The sequence below is a fragment of the Cucurbita pepo genome, chromosome 12 (assembly GCF_057944985.1).
Source record: "Cucurbita pepo subsp. pepo isolate OVF chromosome 12, ASM5794498v1, whole genome shotgun sequence".
Lineage (NCBI taxonomy): Eukaryota > Viridiplantae > Streptophyta > Magnoliopsida > Cucurbitales > Cucurbitaceae > Cucurbita > Cucurbita pepo.
The window spans coordinates 14,962,564-14,981,715 of record NC_141809.1 but is presented as its reverse complement, the minus strand read 5'-3'; the positions used below and the strand labels follow the sequence as shown (position 1 = coordinate 14,981,715).

General features: G+C 36.9%; 3 protein-coding genes and 1 long non-coding RNA gene across 7 annotated transcripts; 2 read left to right on the top strand and 2 right to left on the bottom strand.

Moving 5' to 3' along the window:
• Nucleotides 1-894: 894 nt before the first annotated feature.
• LOC111807519 (uncharacterized) lies at nucleotides 895-3,864 on the top strand. Of its 2 annotated transcripts, none has more exons than XM_087129010.1 (6): nucleotides 895-1,239; nucleotides 1,440-1,916; nucleotides 2,598-2,654; nucleotides 2,770-3,012; nucleotides 3,106-3,167; nucleotides 3,256-3,864. In XM_087129010.1, exons 1-6 carry the CDS (start codon nucleotides 1,092-1,094, stop codon nucleotides 3,733-3,735), a joined length of 1,467 nt encoding a protein of 488 aa, XP_086985136.1. In that variant the 5' UTR covers nucleotides 895-1,091; the 3' UTR covers nucleotides 3,736-3,864. The 2 variants fall into 2 exon arrangements, with proteins under 2 accessions (XP_086985136.1, XP_023549033.2); XM_023693265.2 differs by having other exon boundaries at nucleotides 897-1,239; nucleotides 2,761-3,012.
• A 1,943-nt stretch (nucleotides 3,865-5,807) lies between these two features.
• On the bottom strand, nucleotides 5,808-6,896 carry LOC111806981 (uncharacterized). The gene is made up of 3 exons (XR_002816898.2): nucleotides 6,453-6,896; nucleotides 6,198-6,330; nucleotides 5,808-6,117 (listed from the first exon to the last, which is right to left on the bottom strand). It is a non-coding gene; the product is annotated as an uncharacterized LOC111806981 (long non-coding RNA).
• LOC111806979 (uncharacterized) lies at nucleotides 5,947-14,104 on the top strand. 3 transcript variants are annotated; one of them, XM_023692534.2, is made up of 11 exons: nucleotides 5,947-6,178; nucleotides 7,534-8,007; nucleotides 8,525-8,587; nucleotides 9,088-9,282; nucleotides 9,536-9,877; nucleotides 10,846-11,058; nucleotides 11,497-11,739; nucleotides 12,075-12,338; nucleotides 12,683-12,850; nucleotides 13,099-13,160; nucleotides 13,451-14,104. In XM_023692534.2, exons 1-11 carry the CDS (start codon nucleotides 5,947-5,949, stop codon nucleotides 13,934-13,936), a joined length of 2,742 nt encoding a protein of 913 aa, XP_023548302.2. In that variant the 3' UTR covers nucleotides 13,937-14,104. The 3 variants fall into 3 exon arrangements, with proteins under 3 accessions (XP_023548302.2, XP_023548301.2, XP_023548304.2); XM_023692533.2 differs by having other exon boundaries at nucleotides 12,674-12,850; XM_023692536.2 differs by lacking the exon at nucleotides 5,947-6,178 and adding an exon at nucleotides 6,964-7,428 and having other exon boundaries at nucleotides 12,674-12,850.
• Nucleotides 14,083-18,455, bottom strand: LOC111806980 (uncharacterized). Its single transcript, XM_023692538.2, has 2 exons — nucleotides 18,023-18,455; nucleotides 14,083-15,747 (listed from the first exon to the last, which is right to left on the bottom strand). Exons 1-2 carry the CDS (start codon nucleotides 18,283-18,285, stop codon nucleotides 14,343-14,345), a joined length of 1,668 nt encoding a protein of 555 aa, XP_023548306.2. The 5' UTR covers nucleotides 18,286-18,455; the 3' UTR covers nucleotides 14,083-14,342.
• Between the last annotated feature and the right edge of the window lie 697 nt (nucleotides 18,456-19,152).

The following is a 19,152-nucleotide window of genomic DNA, read 5'->3' as shown; positions in this document are numbered from 1 at the left end:
TATAGCTTCCACTTAAAATCATTGACAAACATAAATAAATTAATAAAGTTAATAAAAATAATATTTCCAAATTAGTCCTAAAATAAAAATAATAATGGGTAAACTTTGCATAAATATATATATATATATATATATATATATATATATATATATATATATATATATATATATATATATATATTTTAAACTAGTCGTGGTGGAGAGGTTTCTATATGCTTATAAGGAATAATTTGTTCTCCTCTCAAGGTGGTCTAGCATTTTCATTGGCACACCGTCATACGACGATTTGACTCTGATATCATTTGTAATAGCTCAACCTACTGCAAAGAGATATTGTCCGTTTTAACCCGTTACCTATTGTTGTCAACCTTATAGTTTTAAAATACATCTGCTATGGAGAGATTTCTATACCCTTATAAGGAATAGTTTGTTCCCCTCTCTCAAGGGAACGTAACATCCTCTCTGACACACTGCATCTGGCTCTGGTATCATTTATAACCGTTTAAGTCAACTACTAGTAGATATTGTCCGTTTTAGCTCGTTACATATCGTTGTCATCCTCACGATTTTAAAACGCGTATGTTCTAGAGAGGTTTTACCCTCTTATAAGAAATTATCCATTCATGTTTCAAGGGGGCCTAGCATTTTCGCTAGCACACCGTCCCATGTCTGACTTTAATACCATTTGTAATATCTCAAGCCCACTACTAACAAAAATTGTTCGTTTTAGCCCGTTACATATCATCGTCAGCCTCACGTCACGATTTTAAAATGCGTATGCTAGAGAGAGGTTTTCAGCAATACTCCATTCCCGTTGAAGTAGATATGACAAGTGTTTCGTTTTCATTAGTTGCTATATAAAATAAAAGGGAAAACGACACCAAATGTGAAACCACGATGCTATCTAATAAGCTTAGAATTTTCAAAGGTATGATTAAAAAAATAGCAAGTGGCCATTTTCCTTCACATTCTAAAACGCCAATAAAACGCCCACCTTCCACCATGTTTTCCCCCAACATGCATTCCCCTGCCTCCACCTTCCGACCAATATTCTCCGGCAACCTACCGTAGCATAGGCCCCTTGCGTTGCAATGGAAGCCGTCATAGATCAACTGGCGGCGGTGGAAGCGGTGGAAGCGGTGGAAGCAGCTGCCGATGATCGGAAGTCACGTAAAAAGCAGCTGAGTAGAACTTCTTCTTCCGACAGCGATGAAATGTACTCCGGCGGATCTCCTAAAGGTAAGTTTAAATATTGATGTATATATATATTAATTTTGAGCCTAAGCTCTCCAGGCTTTGCTTTGGACTTCCCCATAACAATAGAGAGTGTATTATTAGATTATAAACGCATGACCATTCTCTAAATTAACCGATGTGGGACACTTTCCTCCAACAAAATATATTATTTTGATATATATTTTATTTTATTTTTGGATCAGAAATATTGAAATTAGGTGGCAAAGCGATTGCTCCAACTGGGGAAGCGGCTGATATCATTTTCATCCCTCATGTGATCGACAAGACACTTATTTTAAATCGTGGCAATAATAATTCTATGCCGCCGCCGCCATATGATGTCTCCGACATCGGTGGTGGTGGTGGCGGCGCTGTCGGCGATGGATATCCAAAACCCATTGAAGGTGAACAAGAATTAGACTTGCAAACTCTTTACAAGTTACCTGATTCCCACAACTTCTACTGCCCCACTTGCAATTGTTGTATTACTAAGGTGATCATTCGCCGTGACCCTCCATCGCCGCGGTTGAATGTTATACCGCCCGAGATACGGCCGCAGAGTCCCGGACCAGATGCTGGAGGAACTGATGTTCGTCCCCGCGAGTTTAATCCCGATGACGACGGTTGTGGAAGGATCGATGTCTTATGCAGCAATTGCTTTAGTTTCCTTGCTCCCATTGGTGAGCTCTTTTATTTCTACGTCGTTATGAATTATATAATCTCTACAATAGTATGATATTGTTCGTTTTTGTGAGATCCTACATCGATTGGAGGGGGAACGAACGTCTGGGAACCTCTCCCTAACAAATGCGTTTTAAAATCGTGAGAATGACGGCGATACTTAACATGCCAAAGTGGACAATATCTGCTAACAGTAGGCTCGGGCCATTATAAATTGTATAAGTACGAGACACCGGGCAGTGTGTCAGCGAGAACGCTGACCCTAAAGAGGGTGAATTATGAGATCCCACATCGGTTGGAGAGAAGAACGAAGCATTGTGTGGAAACCTCTCCTTAGGAATAAGCGTTTTAAAACCGTGAGAATGATGACAATACTTAACGGGGGAAAGAGAACAATATCTGTTAGTGGGGGCTCGAGCCATTACAAATGGTATTGGAGCTAGATACTGGGTGGTGTGTCAGCGAAAACACTGGCCTCCAAAGGTGTAGATTGTGAGATCTCACATCGGTTGGAGAGGGGAACGAAACGTTACCTTATAAGGGTGTGAAAACCTCTCCCTAGCATGTACGTTTTAAAACCGTGAGGCTGACGATGATACTTACGAGGCTAAAACCTACGTTTTTAAACATAAACTCTCGTGATTTTGGATTGTTTCTAACATTTTTTTCCTTATTTTAAGGTAAATGGATGGCTTCTCTATTTCGTCCGGAGAAGCCACAATTTCCGGCTGAAAAAGGTATTATAAGCCCTTATCTTATTATTCATAATTTCAAAGTTTTATTTTTTGAAAAAAAAAAAAAAAAAAAAAACAATCACAATTGATTGAAACTTTGAAACCGCAGTACCCCTAGGAACTGATACTACAATCGGTGCTGGTCCATCTACAACTCCCGGTGAACCAGACACCAAAGATGAAGGTCCTCCCTCATTCGTCATCCCGATTCCTCCCGGTGACGGCGGTGAAAGGTTAGGCCAAACAGTGAGCCGAGGCAGAAGTTTGGAGATAATGAAGAGTATCGTGTATGGAGGTTTAACCGAAGCGATCACAAGTTTGGGCATTGTAACCTCGGCAGCAAGTGCGAGTACTCCAACGGGTAATATTTTAAAGTCTCGTTCGATAATCATTTGAATGCGAGTTAAACGAGCTAACCCATTTGTTTTAATGACTAAACGTGGTGGATTTGTAGAGAACATCGTTGCTTTGGCATTGGCCAACTTAATTACGGGACTTATTGTCATCACAAACAATGTAAGTATAGAATTACACTTAGATATAAAAAAAAAGTCTATGAGACCAAATAACACAAACCCTAAATTGAATCGGGTCAATTTTACAGATCTCTGGACTGAAGTCAAACCAACTCAAGAAAGAACCGAACGAAAGAGGTGAAGCAAAAGTAGATTCATACGAAGAAGCCTTAGGAGACAGACAACATTATCTTCTTCACTACACAATCGCCATCTTATCATTCTTAATCTTCGGGCTTCTGCCTCCTCTCGTCTACGGCTTCTCGTTCCGTGACACCAACGACGGTGATCTCAAGCTCGCAGCGGTGGCAGCCAGCTCCCTTCTATGCATTGCCCTACTCGCGATCGCGAAAGCTTATGCTCAGAGGGCACAAAATTGGCAAGCCTATGCCAAAACCCTAGTTTATTACATTACTCTAGGGTTTGGGGCCTCAGGTCTGTCCTACTTAGCCGGCAAGGAGTTTGATAAGCTTCTTGAGCAATTTGGCTGGTTTAAGGGTGACCCATTGCCTCCTACTTTGTTGCTCCCTAATATGGACTTTGCAACTCCTACATGGGGATCCATATGAACCATATAGGCTTCCAAATGTTTCAAGGTGTTTTCTTTTTTTGTTGTGTGAAGATTTTTCAAACGGTTAGTAATCGTTATCTGTTTCAAATTTCGTTCTATAATATGAAGGTTCGAGTTTTTCATTTTACGGGTAGATCTTGAGCTTTGCTCATAACCCTTTACGTATTAATTAAGATGCAAACGTTGATGCTAGAGAGTAAAAGATTGTAGTACGTGTTTGTAACGGCCCAAACCCACCGCTAGCAGATATTGTCCTATTTAGGCTTTCCCTCGAAGCTTTAAAACGGTATGCTAGGAAAAGGGTGTTTCGTTCTCCTCCTCAACGGATGTGGGATATCACAGTGTTTCATGCCACATGTACACAACACGACCATATAGGGTAGCCGAAGATAACTAATCTCGACCATTAAGACTAAAAAATCTCTAAGCATACCCTTATGACCTATTAATTCAAATTTAGTTTAATGCAAAAATTTAGATTTTTTATTTTGTTTTGTGAAAATTGATAAAACTGGGCAACGGAGAAACGGGTCTATTTCCAGATCCATCGTGCGGTGAGGATTTAAAACTATAAATACGGAATTAATATATTTTTAAAAAGCGACAAATATAAACAAAAAAAAAAAAAATAATAATAATAATAATTATGTCACCGTCTGTGCATTACGTGGACGTAACCAATGACAGCATGACAGATGGACTGACACCACATACTTTACATCTGACTAATTTATGGTTATTTCATATTAAATTACTAATTTTAGTTCATAATGTAAATTAAAATTTGAAAAAAAAATATATTATATATATATATATATATATATATATATATATATATATATATATAGTTTGTATCGGTAAATGAGGAGAATCTTATTGTCCAACAACGACCCTACATAATATATAAACTGTTTGAAAATATTTGTCTCGCACGTTGATATTGTTGTAGGGTCAAATGAGGGCTCCAACACTCAATTGAGATAAAAGAATGAGAAGTGGGAGATATATTTAAAGGTCGGGTAGAATAAATATTCTAGTTAATGTAGAGAACATAGGACTCTCCAAATACACGAGCTGAAAGTAGGCTATAGATCTATACTAAGTATATTACATCATAATTAATTAAGACCGATCTTAAAGTTACATTCTACATCGTAAAAATAGTCTCTATTTAAGAATGATCGAGATTTCATTATCACATCTCGACCCTCGAATTGAACGTGGGTATATACTTATTTTGAACGAGATTTGTGTTGATTATTATTTGACCAAATTACTCGAATAAGATTTTAATATTTTATTTAGAAACTATTAAAAAAATAAAATAAAAAAAAAACTTTTGATATTTTAGATATTTGGGTAATAATATTAAATGATATTAATTAATGAAATCTAAATAATTCATTATTATGATGGAAGGCTGATTTTTATACATTATGGGTAGTTATGATTAATAGCTGTTGACATTTTATTTAATGCTTCTGCTACCAACTTCACTGCATCATTTTGTGTCTGCCAATAAATTACTTACACGTGTCCATAGTATTATTGACTATATCACGTGATAATTTAGTAAAGAAATCGCTGGAAATAAATATAAAAATAATAAAAAAGAAAGTTTCGGATTCCAAAGGGATAATTCAAAATTTATTTATTATTTATTTTTTACCAAGATAAAAACTATTATTACCTTTTTTACCTAGGATGATAAAAATCGGTATTGATATCTTGTGAATTAAAATCGTCGGTAAAAATTTGTCACATCCAAAAGAAAATAACAAAATTAAGATAAAATATAATTAATTAATTAAAAATTCAATTTAAATTAAATACAAGTATATGAACATAATTCAATTTATTTAAATGAAAAAATAAGAATGAAATAACTATTTTACCAAAAAAGTATTAACTAAATATGATAAAAAAAATAACGATATTGTTTTTTCTGGTTGAAATAAATTAGTAAATTTTATTGGTGATAGATTTTTTTACCAAAAAACCCCACGAACCCCACAGTAAGAAATGCCTAGCCGTGACTTATAAATTGGAGGGTAAAATAGTCAATGAACGGAGAAAATAGTTCATATTTTCAGCTTTTTTTAATAACATGTTCATATGTACTTTTCAGAAACAAAAACAACGCCAAAAACATAAAGGAAGTAAGAACTCCCTTTGATTCTGTCTCAGCTGCCGGAGTTCTTCTCGTCCGATGAACGGAGATAAGCATTTGCCAGAGGTGGAACCGGTCATGATGGAGGAAGCGGAGGAGGAGGAGGATGAAGAGCGAACTGTTTTGCTGCGGAAGTCATTTCGTCAACACGCCCAATCTAGCATTTCTTCCACTGACAGCGACGAAATGTTCTCCGGGGATTCCGAGGGACTGAAATTCGTCATTCGAGATGAACAACAACAACATCAACAACAAGAAGAAGAAAAAAAAGGTTAGTTTCGGCTAATTACTCATCGTTGTTTCGATTTCTTTGTTCTCTTCCTGTTCTTGAAATTCGCTCCAGTCGCCATTCGAAAGTATAATTTGACATACTGATTCTGCAAGAGGCTGAGACGTCTGGAACAGTCCGCCATTGTTGCGATACTGTTTCGACGATAAAAGGCCAAAATGAAGCTTTCTTAGGCGAAAACAGAGTAAATTTATTCCTTACTTCGGCGTCTTTATATACAAAATTACTTCCGATACTTGAGAATCTACTCGATTACCTTTCTTTTAACCTCTGTGAGTAGCAAAATAGTCGATTCTGATCCCGTAAATCCTGGCGAAGAAGAAGAGAAGTGAATTTGACGGAAAGAATGGGCGATAAACAAGCGTCTTCTTGACGAAGATTACGTGTTCGACGAAAGGAAAAAGAGGGCCATGGTTTGGTTTGATTTATTACCTAATTTTAATTCTTAATTAATTATCTTAATTACAGTGTTAACTTTACGAAATTTTTTCTTTACAACAAGTAATTTACACGTCGTCGTAATTAATATTAATCAACAATTTATTTTCCTTATTTTCCGGTACATTTTTTTTTTTTCCAAATTTGGCATCATAGTAAGAGTTTAGAAATATCCCCAATTTTTATTATATACAAAAATTCCATTTTTTCATGGCCAATTTGGATTGGGTCCCGTTCAACAGTTCCAACGTGGCGATCTTAAATCCCTAATTTGACAATCGAAGACTTTATTGTTTGCTTTTCTTTTCTTTCTTTTTATGAATGATTTATGTGAACTACGCATATGGTTAGTTGGGTGTTTTTTTCTTTTCCGTTGGAAAATGAAGAACCATTGAATACCCACGAATTAATTAAGCTTTGAAGAGATTATTCTCTTAACAGATTGGTTGTTTTTCCCAGTAACTTGCAATGAGCGTAAGAATAATTGGAGTTTTGAACGTTTGGGTTTTGAATTTTTACTGCATGGATTATTTCCCCAAGCTCGGAATTGGGTTCTGTAATCAAGCAAGAACAGGAACTTCAGTAGATCTTTTATGTTCTCGATTATGCTATTGTTGAACTGTGGGAATTTTGTTTTCCTTGCCATAATTCTATTGGAAGAACCAGAATGAAATGCTGCTGAAGTCATTTGTGGGTTTTATTATGTTATATTGGTACTTTTGTTAGTGGAACAATTATAAACAGTGTGATAGGCAACTTTATGATTAGGGACAGAGAATTTGTTCCAAATTTGGGTATTGATTTGGAAATTCGATTTTACTTCCTATCTAGTGATTTCTTGTTGTTGATCTTGAATTGGGTGAGTATATAAACATGTTTGAACGATCATGTAACTTCAGGTACTGGATATTCTAATGGATCTTCTCGGTTGGAAATTGGTGGTGGCCGTCCAATTTACGAAGCAATCCCCACTGATGAGATTGAAGCTGTCACCACAAGGAAACCAGACGCCCAAAATGGTACGACGATCAAGTTCCAGCTTGATCCGATCCCTTTAGCTGTTGCTAATCCACCAACCAAGGGGGCAATTGAGGAGCAGGCTTCATATTATACCTCTCTCGACAATGGGACTACTGGAGATAGAAGAGTGGAGTTGAGGACAGAAAATGGAAATGAAGTGGCTGATTTATATCTTGAAAGGATATATGAGAAACCCAGCTCACATAATTTCTACTGTCCGAACTGTCAGGCTTGTATTACAAAGGTGATTATACGTGATAGGGAATGGGTAAATAATACTGTTTCTGCACCTATTCCTACTCAGGTTGATAAATTCAGATGCACCTCTTGCCTCAGTTTCCTCACCCCTATAGGTGCGTTTCTCAGTCTGATCTTGAAGAAGAATTGATATTTATTGCATGGTTCAAACTGTACTGCCGCAGTTGGTCACCTAAAAGGGGGGGCAAAAACTCTGCATAATTTTGAAAACTGTTGCCATTAATGGATTTGCAACTTAATATATTGAAGGAAAAGCATCCCCGTCAGTAGCCCAAGAGGATGCCAGTGGCACATGCTGATTTAGGCTTAAAACTTTTTTAAATAATCTTAAGAAGTTTTTGAATTAGATTCGTAAGTTTTAAGTAACATTGTGTCAGCTTTTAGGTTAAGATTGATCACTTCTAAGGTTAAATTTAGTAGTTGGAGGAGATCTTCTAAATATTGTCTAAGATTTTGGGAAATGGCATGGTTAAATCTTGTTCCAGTTTAATTTTTTGCTATGCATATTTTTCCAATCTTCATACAATAGTTTTTATGTTCGCAGATGGTTATAACTGTTGTCAAATGGGTCTAACCAGGATTCTTGAGTTTAACATTTTTTTCAATGAGCAGGTTCATGGCTCTTTCCTAGCTTGGTTTCTCCAGATCCTGAGGAAGAAGTTTCATCTGGACCAGGTGTTTGATTTTGCATATGTTTGTGGTGCTTTATGTCAATTTTTCTTCTTTTGTTTTAACCTTCTGAAGATTATCTTATTGACACGAACTGAAATGTAAATTAGAAAGATTGACATTTCCAACAATACTTGTAAGAATATTGCTAGTGAATCAATGTTGATGCTTACCCTCTTAATTCATCATCTAACTTCTTTCCATCCTCATTTTCCTTCTTGAAAGTTCAAATCTAAAGAAGAAAGATCTTTCATCATTTGCTTTCGCAGCTATTCACCTGATCTCATTCCCAAAAAAATGGCGGAACATGCATTAAGATTTGAAATTGACTCTCCATAGTTTAATTATAAGGGATCAGTTAAAGCTATAAATGTTGGCAACGCTTTGGTTTCTTTACATAGATTACTTTTTACCGTCTATATAATGTTAAAGCATATATTATGAGGATATGTGGTTGGAATATCACAGGCATTTTTATGGCTGTTTCTTACTAAAAATGCATGCAGGAGGTAACTTTGAAAGCATAGGGACCAGAGAAGAAAGTCAAGTTGATAAAGCTCCAGCTCTCGCTCAGTCAGTTGATTACGTAGTAACTAATAAAAAGGAAGATGATCATGCTGTAACACAGGCTCATCCTGAACTTAAAGCAGCAAATGATGAGAGAATGATTGTACAAGAGGAAACATTGTCTAGCAAGAAAGGTGCGGAAAAGTACTTTATTTCATATTATTTGAAACAGAAACTCCCAGAAATAACTCAAGACCGTTCTATGAGGGGAGCAGCTAAAGCCATAAATGCTAGCAGTGTTTGCTTTCTACTTGTGTTCCGTTTATAGAACTTAAAAGCATAGATATGAGAATATATGGTTGAAGGAATGTCAAAGTTGTAGTACTAAGAGATATAGCGTCAAGTCAAAGCATTCTCATGATCTTTTCCTATTAAATATGCATGCAGGAAATAACGTTGAAAACGTAGTGTTCAGAGAAAAAGAGACATTTCAAGTGCAGGAAACAGGAGATCATGAAGAAAGTCCAGTTGATAGAGCAACAGTTCCTGATCAGTCAGTTGATTATGCAGTCGCTGACAAAAATGAAGGTGATAATGCTGTAACATTGGCTCTCCCTTCACTTAAAATAACACGCGATGAGGGAGTAATTGCACGAGAAACAGCATTAGCTGATCAAATGCAAAAGATCGATTATGCTGTGTCTGATTCAACGCCATCTCATCCTTCACTTAACAAAACAATTGCCGAGGAAGGGGTTGTACCAGATAAGGGAGTGAAAAGCAAACAAGGTAGGGGCAATGTTTTAATAATTTACACTTGACCATTATTACTTGTAGTAGCTCACAACTAAAGTCATGCTTGGAATTTGAGGCTAGATATTCTTGTTTCTCCACCAGTAACATGTAGAACTTGTTTCCTTTGATGGTATTTCTTTTTAAAATTATTTCTTGTATAGAGATTGACTCACATTAATATTCTTTAGAAAAACAGCGCTTAGTGATATCATGTTTCAAAAGAAATGTATTCCAAAAAGATAAAAATAGTTGGAGAGTTCGTTTTTGTCCCCTTCTTTTGGTTATTAAATGACATTTTTTTTTTTTCCACCTTCTTTACTTCCTTCTTTCTTTGATAGGGGAGTTTAATTTTAGGATCGGAAGTCGGGATGCGTATATTTGGAGCCTTAACCTTTTGGGGTTTCTCTTGTAGTTCCTTCTTTCATTGTTTGAAGGATCCTTTTCTTGATAAGGATTCTGTTTTATCGACTCTTTGAAATATTAAGATCTCAAAGAAGGCTAGGTTCTTTCTCTGACATGTTATCCATGGTTGAGTTAATACTTTGGATCGAATCTCGAGAAAGAGACCCTCGTTGATTCTACTGTATTTTTTGTTGAAAGACAAAGGAAGACTTGGATCATATTCTCTGGAGATATGACTTCATGTGTTCTGTGCGGAGATTTCTTTTTCTTCAGGCATTTGACTTTTGGTTAGCCCACAATAGAGGCTTGAATGATATGATTGATGAATTTCTTCTCCATTTGCCTTTTAGGGAGAAAGGTCACTTCTTGTGGCTTGTCAAGGTGTGTGCTTTATTGTGAGTTATTTGGGGAGAGAGGAACAATAGAATGTTTAGAGGTTTAGAAAGGGATCCAAGTGATGTTAGGTCCCATGCTACGTGGATAAGAAACAATTAACGCTAAGGTAGTATTAATATAACTTTGAAGCATCTTTGGTCAATTTCTTGTGATTCTTGGTGCAGGAAACGAAATTGAGAGCATCAAAGTTGAAAAACCAGACCCGCTGCTAGATTCAGCTGAAACAATATATGATCGAGGAATTCAAGATGCTTCCATAAAAAAAACCCAAGTTCTTGATCAGCTGGTTAATTTTGATATATGGACTAATGACAAAGCCCTGGAAGCTAAAGTAGATTCTACCGAAGATTTGAGCATTGCTAAGGACAGCAGGAAAGGTAATCATTGGGCCTTACTTTTTATTTGTTCTTTTGATTTTCATTTTTTATAAGAAACAATAGTGCCATTCTAAAATAAAGAAATACCAAAAGTCTTGAGGATTTGTGGAGGACTTTCTGGAAAATGCTTCAAGATTTGGTAGCGCTTTGCAGTCCATCTTTGTTTTTGTGATGACTTCTCTTAGATAAAAACCAAAAACATGTATTGGCACTGTTACTACTCTTACGAAATACAATCCCTTTATTCATGTTCACCTCCAACATGATGTCCCAATACAGAACAGAACAACCTTTTACCTGATCAACACGTAGAGACAGTGTGGCCCTTTCCTGCCATGACTTCAAATCAAGAATATTTCAGAGATAGTGCATAAACTAAAAGTTGATTCTTCTTGCCATTTTCTTACCTACCTTGCTCTTATGATGCGTTTGATGCAGAAAATACCGTGGAGAATATTGTAGTTGGAATACCATACACATCGCATGAGTCAAATGGATCAGTGCTGGATGTAGATAATCAAACTGCAACAGTAAACAAAGTGCAAGTTCAGAATCAGTCAAATGGATTAGCAGTATTATCGGAGTCTCAAACTGACACTAAAGTTAATTCAACACCAGGTCTTCCTTCTCTTGAAGCAATGATGGCTGAGACTGTAACAGATACGTTTGATGACAAAAAAGGTATGGTACAAGCGTTATATCTTCAACTGGAAGTTTGCCTTTTGGATTATACTATCAATCACATTTGGAGTGTTCTCAAGATTTGTTTTGAACGTCTACAACTACTTCTGCTGTCTACTCATATCAAAATATGTTTTTCGAAAAAATGCACGCTGAAATACTTTTAGAGAAGCATCTCATAGATTTTCTTGGTTTAAGGTCTGGTACTACCAAGCTTTATTTGGGGAAGTACTTAATAGATGTTAAGATGATGTCCTGATTCATTTGGTATATAAGAGGAAACAGAAAACTCTCATCTTACTGCAATGCTCAAATCTTACTAAATTTTTATGCAGGTATTGATGATGAGAATGTTGTGATTGGAATTCCATACCCACCCTCAGAGCCAAAGAGGGGGCTGCTTGATCGATTTAGGCTACCTTTGTTGTTGAACAAAATTTCTGTTCCTGATCAGTCAGCGGCAGTTGCTAAAACAGAGATCCCAAAAACTCCAGAACCTGTAGAAGAAGCTACTGTGCTTGATTCTTCCCCAGTTTCTCCTTCCGTCGGAGCTCCAGCTGCTGAGAGAGTACCGTACAGTGCAGTTGGCAGTCGCGAAGGTATTCTCAGCTTGGGATGCTATCTTTCTAGTCATACTGAATGAATTAGCACCACGTTTCTGAATCTCATACACATGGTTATACTATCTGGAATATGTACTTGTTACCTTTTATTTTAAATTTTAGGGAATAAGATACACCACTTTTGGTTTCTCAAGATGGAACCGAGCACTTTGATAAACTTGACACTTTTATACTGAAGTTTGGAAGAATCTTGGCTTTGGTCTTTGCTGTTAATTTCACATTAGCTACAATGACAGAAAAGTTTATTAAATTTTCTTTTTAGGTAGAATTTTTCTACTAGTTTTGGGACTGATATGATATGAACTTGTTAGTTGAAGCAGGACCTGTGGCAATAACCGTTGATGATTCTTTGGATGAACAAGTAGAACCTGAATCAAGTAAGCTTAACAGGTGGGAAATTGTGAAAAGTATAGTTTACGGTGGTTTAGCTGAATCAATTACAAGCCTTGGCATCGTGGCATCTGCAGCAAGTGCCAATACCGCAACAGGTTTGTTATATAACATCTTTTTTCTGTCCTGGATATGACATGTTGATTATCATCTGATCAATCAGTATGAGATGCTGAGCACGGACATCTCAAGTTACACCGTAGTAGAGAAACATACCTATTTTTGAAACATGATATATCCTGATTTATCTTAGTTCAAATCTGAACCAAACTACCTGTTTCACTGGCTAAAAATTGGTCTCTCTAACTTGTCAAAACATTAATCTATTTTCATGCCCTTTTGGCAGGGAACATTGTAGCTTTGGCGCTGGCAAACCTGATTAGTGGGCTTTTTATTCTTGGACATAATGTGAGTACCTGACTTTCTGAAAAACCTCAGATATGAATGTTTATAATTTGAAAATATATAGTAGAGGAGGGTGTACTCGGGAGACTTGTACAACTTTCTCCAAAGTACTTCATTAAATTCTTGATTACATAGCTAACAGTTACATATTAATTCATATGATAACTTTTTGAAAAATATTCGATCACTAGGCGAGCTGCTATCTGATTCTGCATTTGTATTACTTTGTTCAAGAGTCCATTGCATCAAGTTTGTTCAATCACTAGCACTCATTAAACATACACAATTTGCAGTTGACAGGACTCAAGAGCGAACAGTTCAGAAGGACAGCTAATGAAGCAGACGATCGTGAACATGTAGACCGATATGAAGTAGTACTGGGAAGGCGTGAGAATTACATTCTACATTTTGTTCTCGCTATCTTCTCGTTCATACTCTTCGGCCTAATCCCCCCTCTCGTTTACGGCTTCTCATTCACCAAGAGCAATGACAAGGATTTCAAGCTTGCAGCAGTGGCAGGAGCATCTCTTTTATGCATCATGTTGCTTGCTCTTGGGAAGGCTTACATTCAGAGACCAAACAGGTGGGATGTGTACCTCAAAACAGTAGCATCTTACATCGTTATAGCTGCTGGGGCCGGAGGCTTCTCATACTTGGCCGGTGATTTGATTGGCAAGCTCATTAATAAATATGGTTGGTTTGAGCAAAGCCCTGCATTCAATCTCAGTCTGCCTCTTCCAGAGATGAGCTTGGGGAAACCTGCATGGGGATCCTCTTGAAGTAGGTCCAAATATGATGTTAGAGCATCTTGCTTTTAAGCTACTTTCATTGAAGCCAATTTTTTCTTGAATCTAAATTTTCTTGATCCATGTAGTGATCCAAAATGGTGCTTCATTTGGCACAAGCACACTCCAAAAGAAGAATAAAAGTCACTAATTCCAGACATATTTTCATCTGGTTCTTCTGTTCTTTACTCTTTTATCCCCTCAAAACAAGAATTAAGTCACACTAGTTTAATTTTTACAATCACAATAAAGAATGTAGATGGAAAATTGGTCTCTGCACAAGTGAAGAAATGACTAAGCCGTATCTAAGTTTGAATAAATTGGGAATCAAATACACTGACAAACCTTAATATTTGTTCCCTATTCTTCCTTTGTTTGTGTGTGTGGAATGATAATTCTATCAGAACATCCATCTTGGGGACGAGTGACCCGCAGCAGAGCTTTGCCTTGGTCTGTTAACTTGTTCCGAGCTGTTTCGCTTCTTCATGATCGAGGAGACTGTCGGGCCGTAGTAGTCGTTGCTCCGGTAAGATCCAGCCCCTTGAGAATGCATATTCCTTCCACTTTTAAAACTTCTTTGATTCTCTATCATTGTCTGGCGAGCCATTGGATTTCTTTGGACTGATCCCCATCTATTGTAGTTTACACAACTCTGACTCCTTCCAACCTGTTGAAACTTCCCTTCTCTAGGACTTGTATAGTTTCGGCTCTCTGCAGTTTCTGCAGAGTACATTGTCGTCTCTCCCTCGCTGCTATACTCGTCCTGCACCGCTGAAGCTTCCATGGGAGATGAACAAGACTGAACTTCACTTAATGCCCCATTTACAGAATTTGTTGAGGCAACCTCTTCTCTATCTTCTCCGTTTTCGACAGGATTGACAAGTTTTCTGTTCATGGCTTTGTCTTGTCTCAATTGGTTCTGTTGAGAAACATCCTTTGTCGAATTTTCATCAGAGCTGAGTCGGGTTGGTCTGGTAGGATGTGGAGTAATCACAGCAGTGGAAACTCTTGGAGGAAAGTTGATATCCAGAAGCTGTGTTGGCGTAATTTCCTTTTTTCGAACAGGAACTGCAATCAGCTTTGGCGATTCGTATATTTCAGGAGTAGGAATTCCTTGTGCATGATTCACATGTAGGTTAGTTATCGGAGCCTCTTCCTTGATGGTGTTCGACGTAGCGGAATAGCTTGGTCCAGCCACGTCCCTGGTTTTTGAGACTATATTTGATGGTGAAGGTGTTTCCTCATCATTCACCTCCATTGGCTTAAAAACTTGCCTCAATGAGAAGGATGAAGAATGCTCACTCTTTTGTCCTGAAGACATCAATCTTATGAGTTGTGGCTTTGGTTTGTTAAGTTCATCAAGACTACCTTCCCAATGTTGGTTTAACCAATCACAAACGATTGGCAGAGGAATCCCGAATTGCATAGGAAGATCCTTCTTCCAAGACGATGAAGTCGACGAAGAAGTCGACGATGATTTGGTATTCGGAGACGTGGCTAGTTTCATAGGATCGCATACCATAAATGCAAGGTTACCTTGTGCATCAAATCCAGCAGAACCAGGACTCCATGTTACCCCGTCAGTCGACAACTTTATAAGGTTATCAGTGGCTATAACCACCTTGCCCTCGCTAATGATTAACTCGTCTTTCTCGGAATATCCCAGGAGATAAACGGAGTTGCCGAGATCAAGATTTGGTTTAGAACATATCTTCAAGTGTTGAAGCTGCTGAGAGTTGGAGTCTCCTTCCACTGCATCTAATCCCACTATTGTAAGATCCAAAACAGAACTTGTAATGAAAAACCTGCAACCAAAGTAAACTTCAAAAAATTAGCTGAAGACTTCCAAGCAAATGATGCACATCAAATGATTCACATGGTATGTAAAGTTGATAAAAGTAAAAGGCCAACAGTTTCAGAAGAATACAGAGATTCCGAAGTGTTTTAAGTTATTAAATTTTGCTACCACCCAAGCCCACCGCTAGCAGATATTGTCTTCTTTGGGCTTTCCCTTTCGGGCTTCCCCTCAAGGTTTTTAAAACGCATCTGCTAGGGAGAGATTTCCACATCCTTATAAAGAATGCTTTGTTCTCCTCCCCAACCGACGTGGGATCTCACAATCCACCCCCCTTTGGAGCTTAGCATCCTCGTTGGCACTCGTTCCCTTCTCCAATCAATGTGGGACCCTCCAATCCACCCCTTTCGAGGCCCAGCGTCCTTGCTGGCACACCGCCTCGTGTCTACCCCCTTCGGAGTTCAGCCTCCTCGCTGACACATCGCCTAGTGTCTGGCTCTGATACCATTTGTAACCGCTCAAGCCCACTCCTAGCAAATATTTTTCTCTTTGGACTTTCCCTTTCGGGCTTCCCCTCAAGGCTTTTAAACGCGTATAAACGCGTATGCTAGGGAAAGGTTTCCACATTCTTATAAAAAATGCTTCGTTCTTCTCCCCCACCGATGTGGGATCTCACACAATACTACCTTTTTTGTAGCATGACCAGTAATTAAAGAAGAACGTTCCTCTCATCAGATTACCAGGTATTGAATCATGATACAGCAAAAACTCATAGAATGAATGCTAGCTTCCCTGTTCTTGACGATAGAGAATTATGGCTTGAAAGAGGTATGCACACCTCTTCATAGTTATTAGCAAAAGATAATGTTTATCCCTATACTTAGCCTAGTAAGTCAACTTTAACCTTAACCTTAAATTTTTCAAGTTCACTAGATTGCATTGCATCCCAGATTTGAATATTCTCCAAATCAAGCAAGAAATCGAGAAAAAATCGACCAACAAAACACTTAAAATCGAACTACAGAAATGTTCAAGCTCAACCATGAAAATACTCAAACCCAGCACACAAAAAAGAAAATTTCAACAACAAAATACTTGAACCTTGCTAAAAAGCATATAGAATTGCAAGAAGTATCAATACCCACAACAACAGTCTCATGTAGCTCTTAAAGTGCTCAAATATATCTATAAATTTTCACAATTGACTTACACTCGAAAAACGAAGGTTCCCCACTCCAAAGACCGAAGGTACCCAACTCCTAAAACGAAGATCCAATTTATTTTTTTCCTCTAAAGAAGTATAAAACAGATTTAAAAATACGATTAGCTCTTGAGAATTTTTTTGCTTTGAATTCAAAGACGCTAAAATCCATTGATTTCTCTTATTCCATTTTTCTCTGCCTGTTGAGTAGTACTCTAAAGGGTATTGAACTCTCGTCGAACTTCATACTGTCATCTTCTATTTTCTGTTGCAGCTGACGTAATTCAATTTCTGCTAAAGGAAGTAATGTGTGATCTTGTCTCCTCCAGCATCAGAGTAGTCGGGCGTTAAAGCATGGTTCCAACTACCTTATCTGGAGAACGGCGTAAATAGAGTCAACGTACCCCTCTCTATCTTTTCAACGTTGTCTCTATCATGGGATGATTTCATTAGGTTGTGCTAAGCATAAGGGATTGAATGGTTAATTTTTGGTATGACCTTTTAGTGTATAAACATTCAAAGTATCTTACAAAGCTGCCTAGTTGATGCATGTTTCTTAGGCATAATACATCATTGAGACAAACAATCAGTACCCCACAAGCTACAAGTGATATTAAACCTCCCCCAAGTAGAGAAAAACAAGATCCAATGATGAATTAGGTAGATGAAGTTGTACAAAGTGAATTAAGAGGTATAACCCAAATGTCTATGAGAGAGATGAACAAGAATTGCAAATTTTCTAACTCTGTCTCAGATTTTGACCATCCAACATAAATGCAATGTAGACACTTGATCCAAACCCCTTCAAATCACTACATTTTAAGAGGGTAATCAATGAATCTAAGGGAAAGAAACAAACAAAATAGAATTTGAATCTGTAATCATATTCAAAAAGTAAAGGAGCTATTGAACTTGCACACAGTCACTTCAGCCATCAATTTCCAGCAAATAAAGACAAAAGCAAGAACAGCAACCAGATACTCCAAAAGCAATCCCAAAACGAAGCATTAATTCAATCCTAATCTTCTACATTTCTTCCATCATTCCTACAATACCCAGAACAGAACAAAGCAAAACAAATCACCTGTGAGGAACAAGACTGGCAGCGACACCGTTTTGGAGGCGGATCTCGCAAGTCTCAGCAGCAGAAACTGAAGGAAGATTGATATGGGTGGTCAAAAGAAGGCTCCGATGGATCAAAAAAGCGGTGCCGGAGACCCCATTGGCAGCGGCGGGGAGGGAGATACGAGCCATGGCAGGGGCTTTACCGGAAAAAATGGCAGCCTTGATTCTCTCGGACTTGCCGACCCCTTTGCAGAAACACAGAGAATCGCCCAAAACACCCATGATTCGAAATGGGGGAAGCGTTGAATGTGTTGGAATTATGGATCTACAAGAAATCGAGAGAATGGGAATGAAATACGAAATGGGTCACCATTTTTTTTGTGTCCTATGCCGAGACATAAGAGGGAAGACCAAGTTTAGGAGCCAAGAAGCAGACATAAATTCACAGTTCAGAATTTTCATTTATATCCATAAATATATATATAAAAAAAATGTAATATATTTATATATATACGTGGAATTATAATTTAATACCAACTTTAAAAAGTTTAAAATTTTTAATTTTATATTAAAAATGTAGTTACTATATATCTAATTAATTATTAATTTATTTCATTTTTTAAAAATTTAATATGTTGGGGTAGAATTCAAACTTTAATATCTTATAAATAAATTTAAAAAAATTATATTTAATATAATTATTATCTTTTTAAAAAATGTTGAAAGTACGATCAAATTATTAGATACAAAATTAAAAGTTTACGGACGTATTTAATGACTTATTATATATAAAATTAAAAGTTTAGACCCTAACACACAAAATTTAAAATTTAAAACACAGGTAAATATATTATAATTCTTTTAAATTTATTTTAAAATGATAAAGAATATCTAATTTTTTCGAACATAAAATTTATTTAAAAAATATTTTTAAAGTTAACGTGCTTTCTATTTAAAAAAATTATTTGATTTTTTTCTTAATTAAGAAATAAATATAAAATTTTAAAATTTATTAGGGAAAGCTTTAAATTATTTTTAATTTTTATAATTTCCTAAAAAAAATATTAACAAATTGCTAGAGAGAGAAAGAAAGCGCGTGGGGAATCGTAGGGTTGTGGTGCCTAAAAAATTGTCTCAATTTTTGGAGGG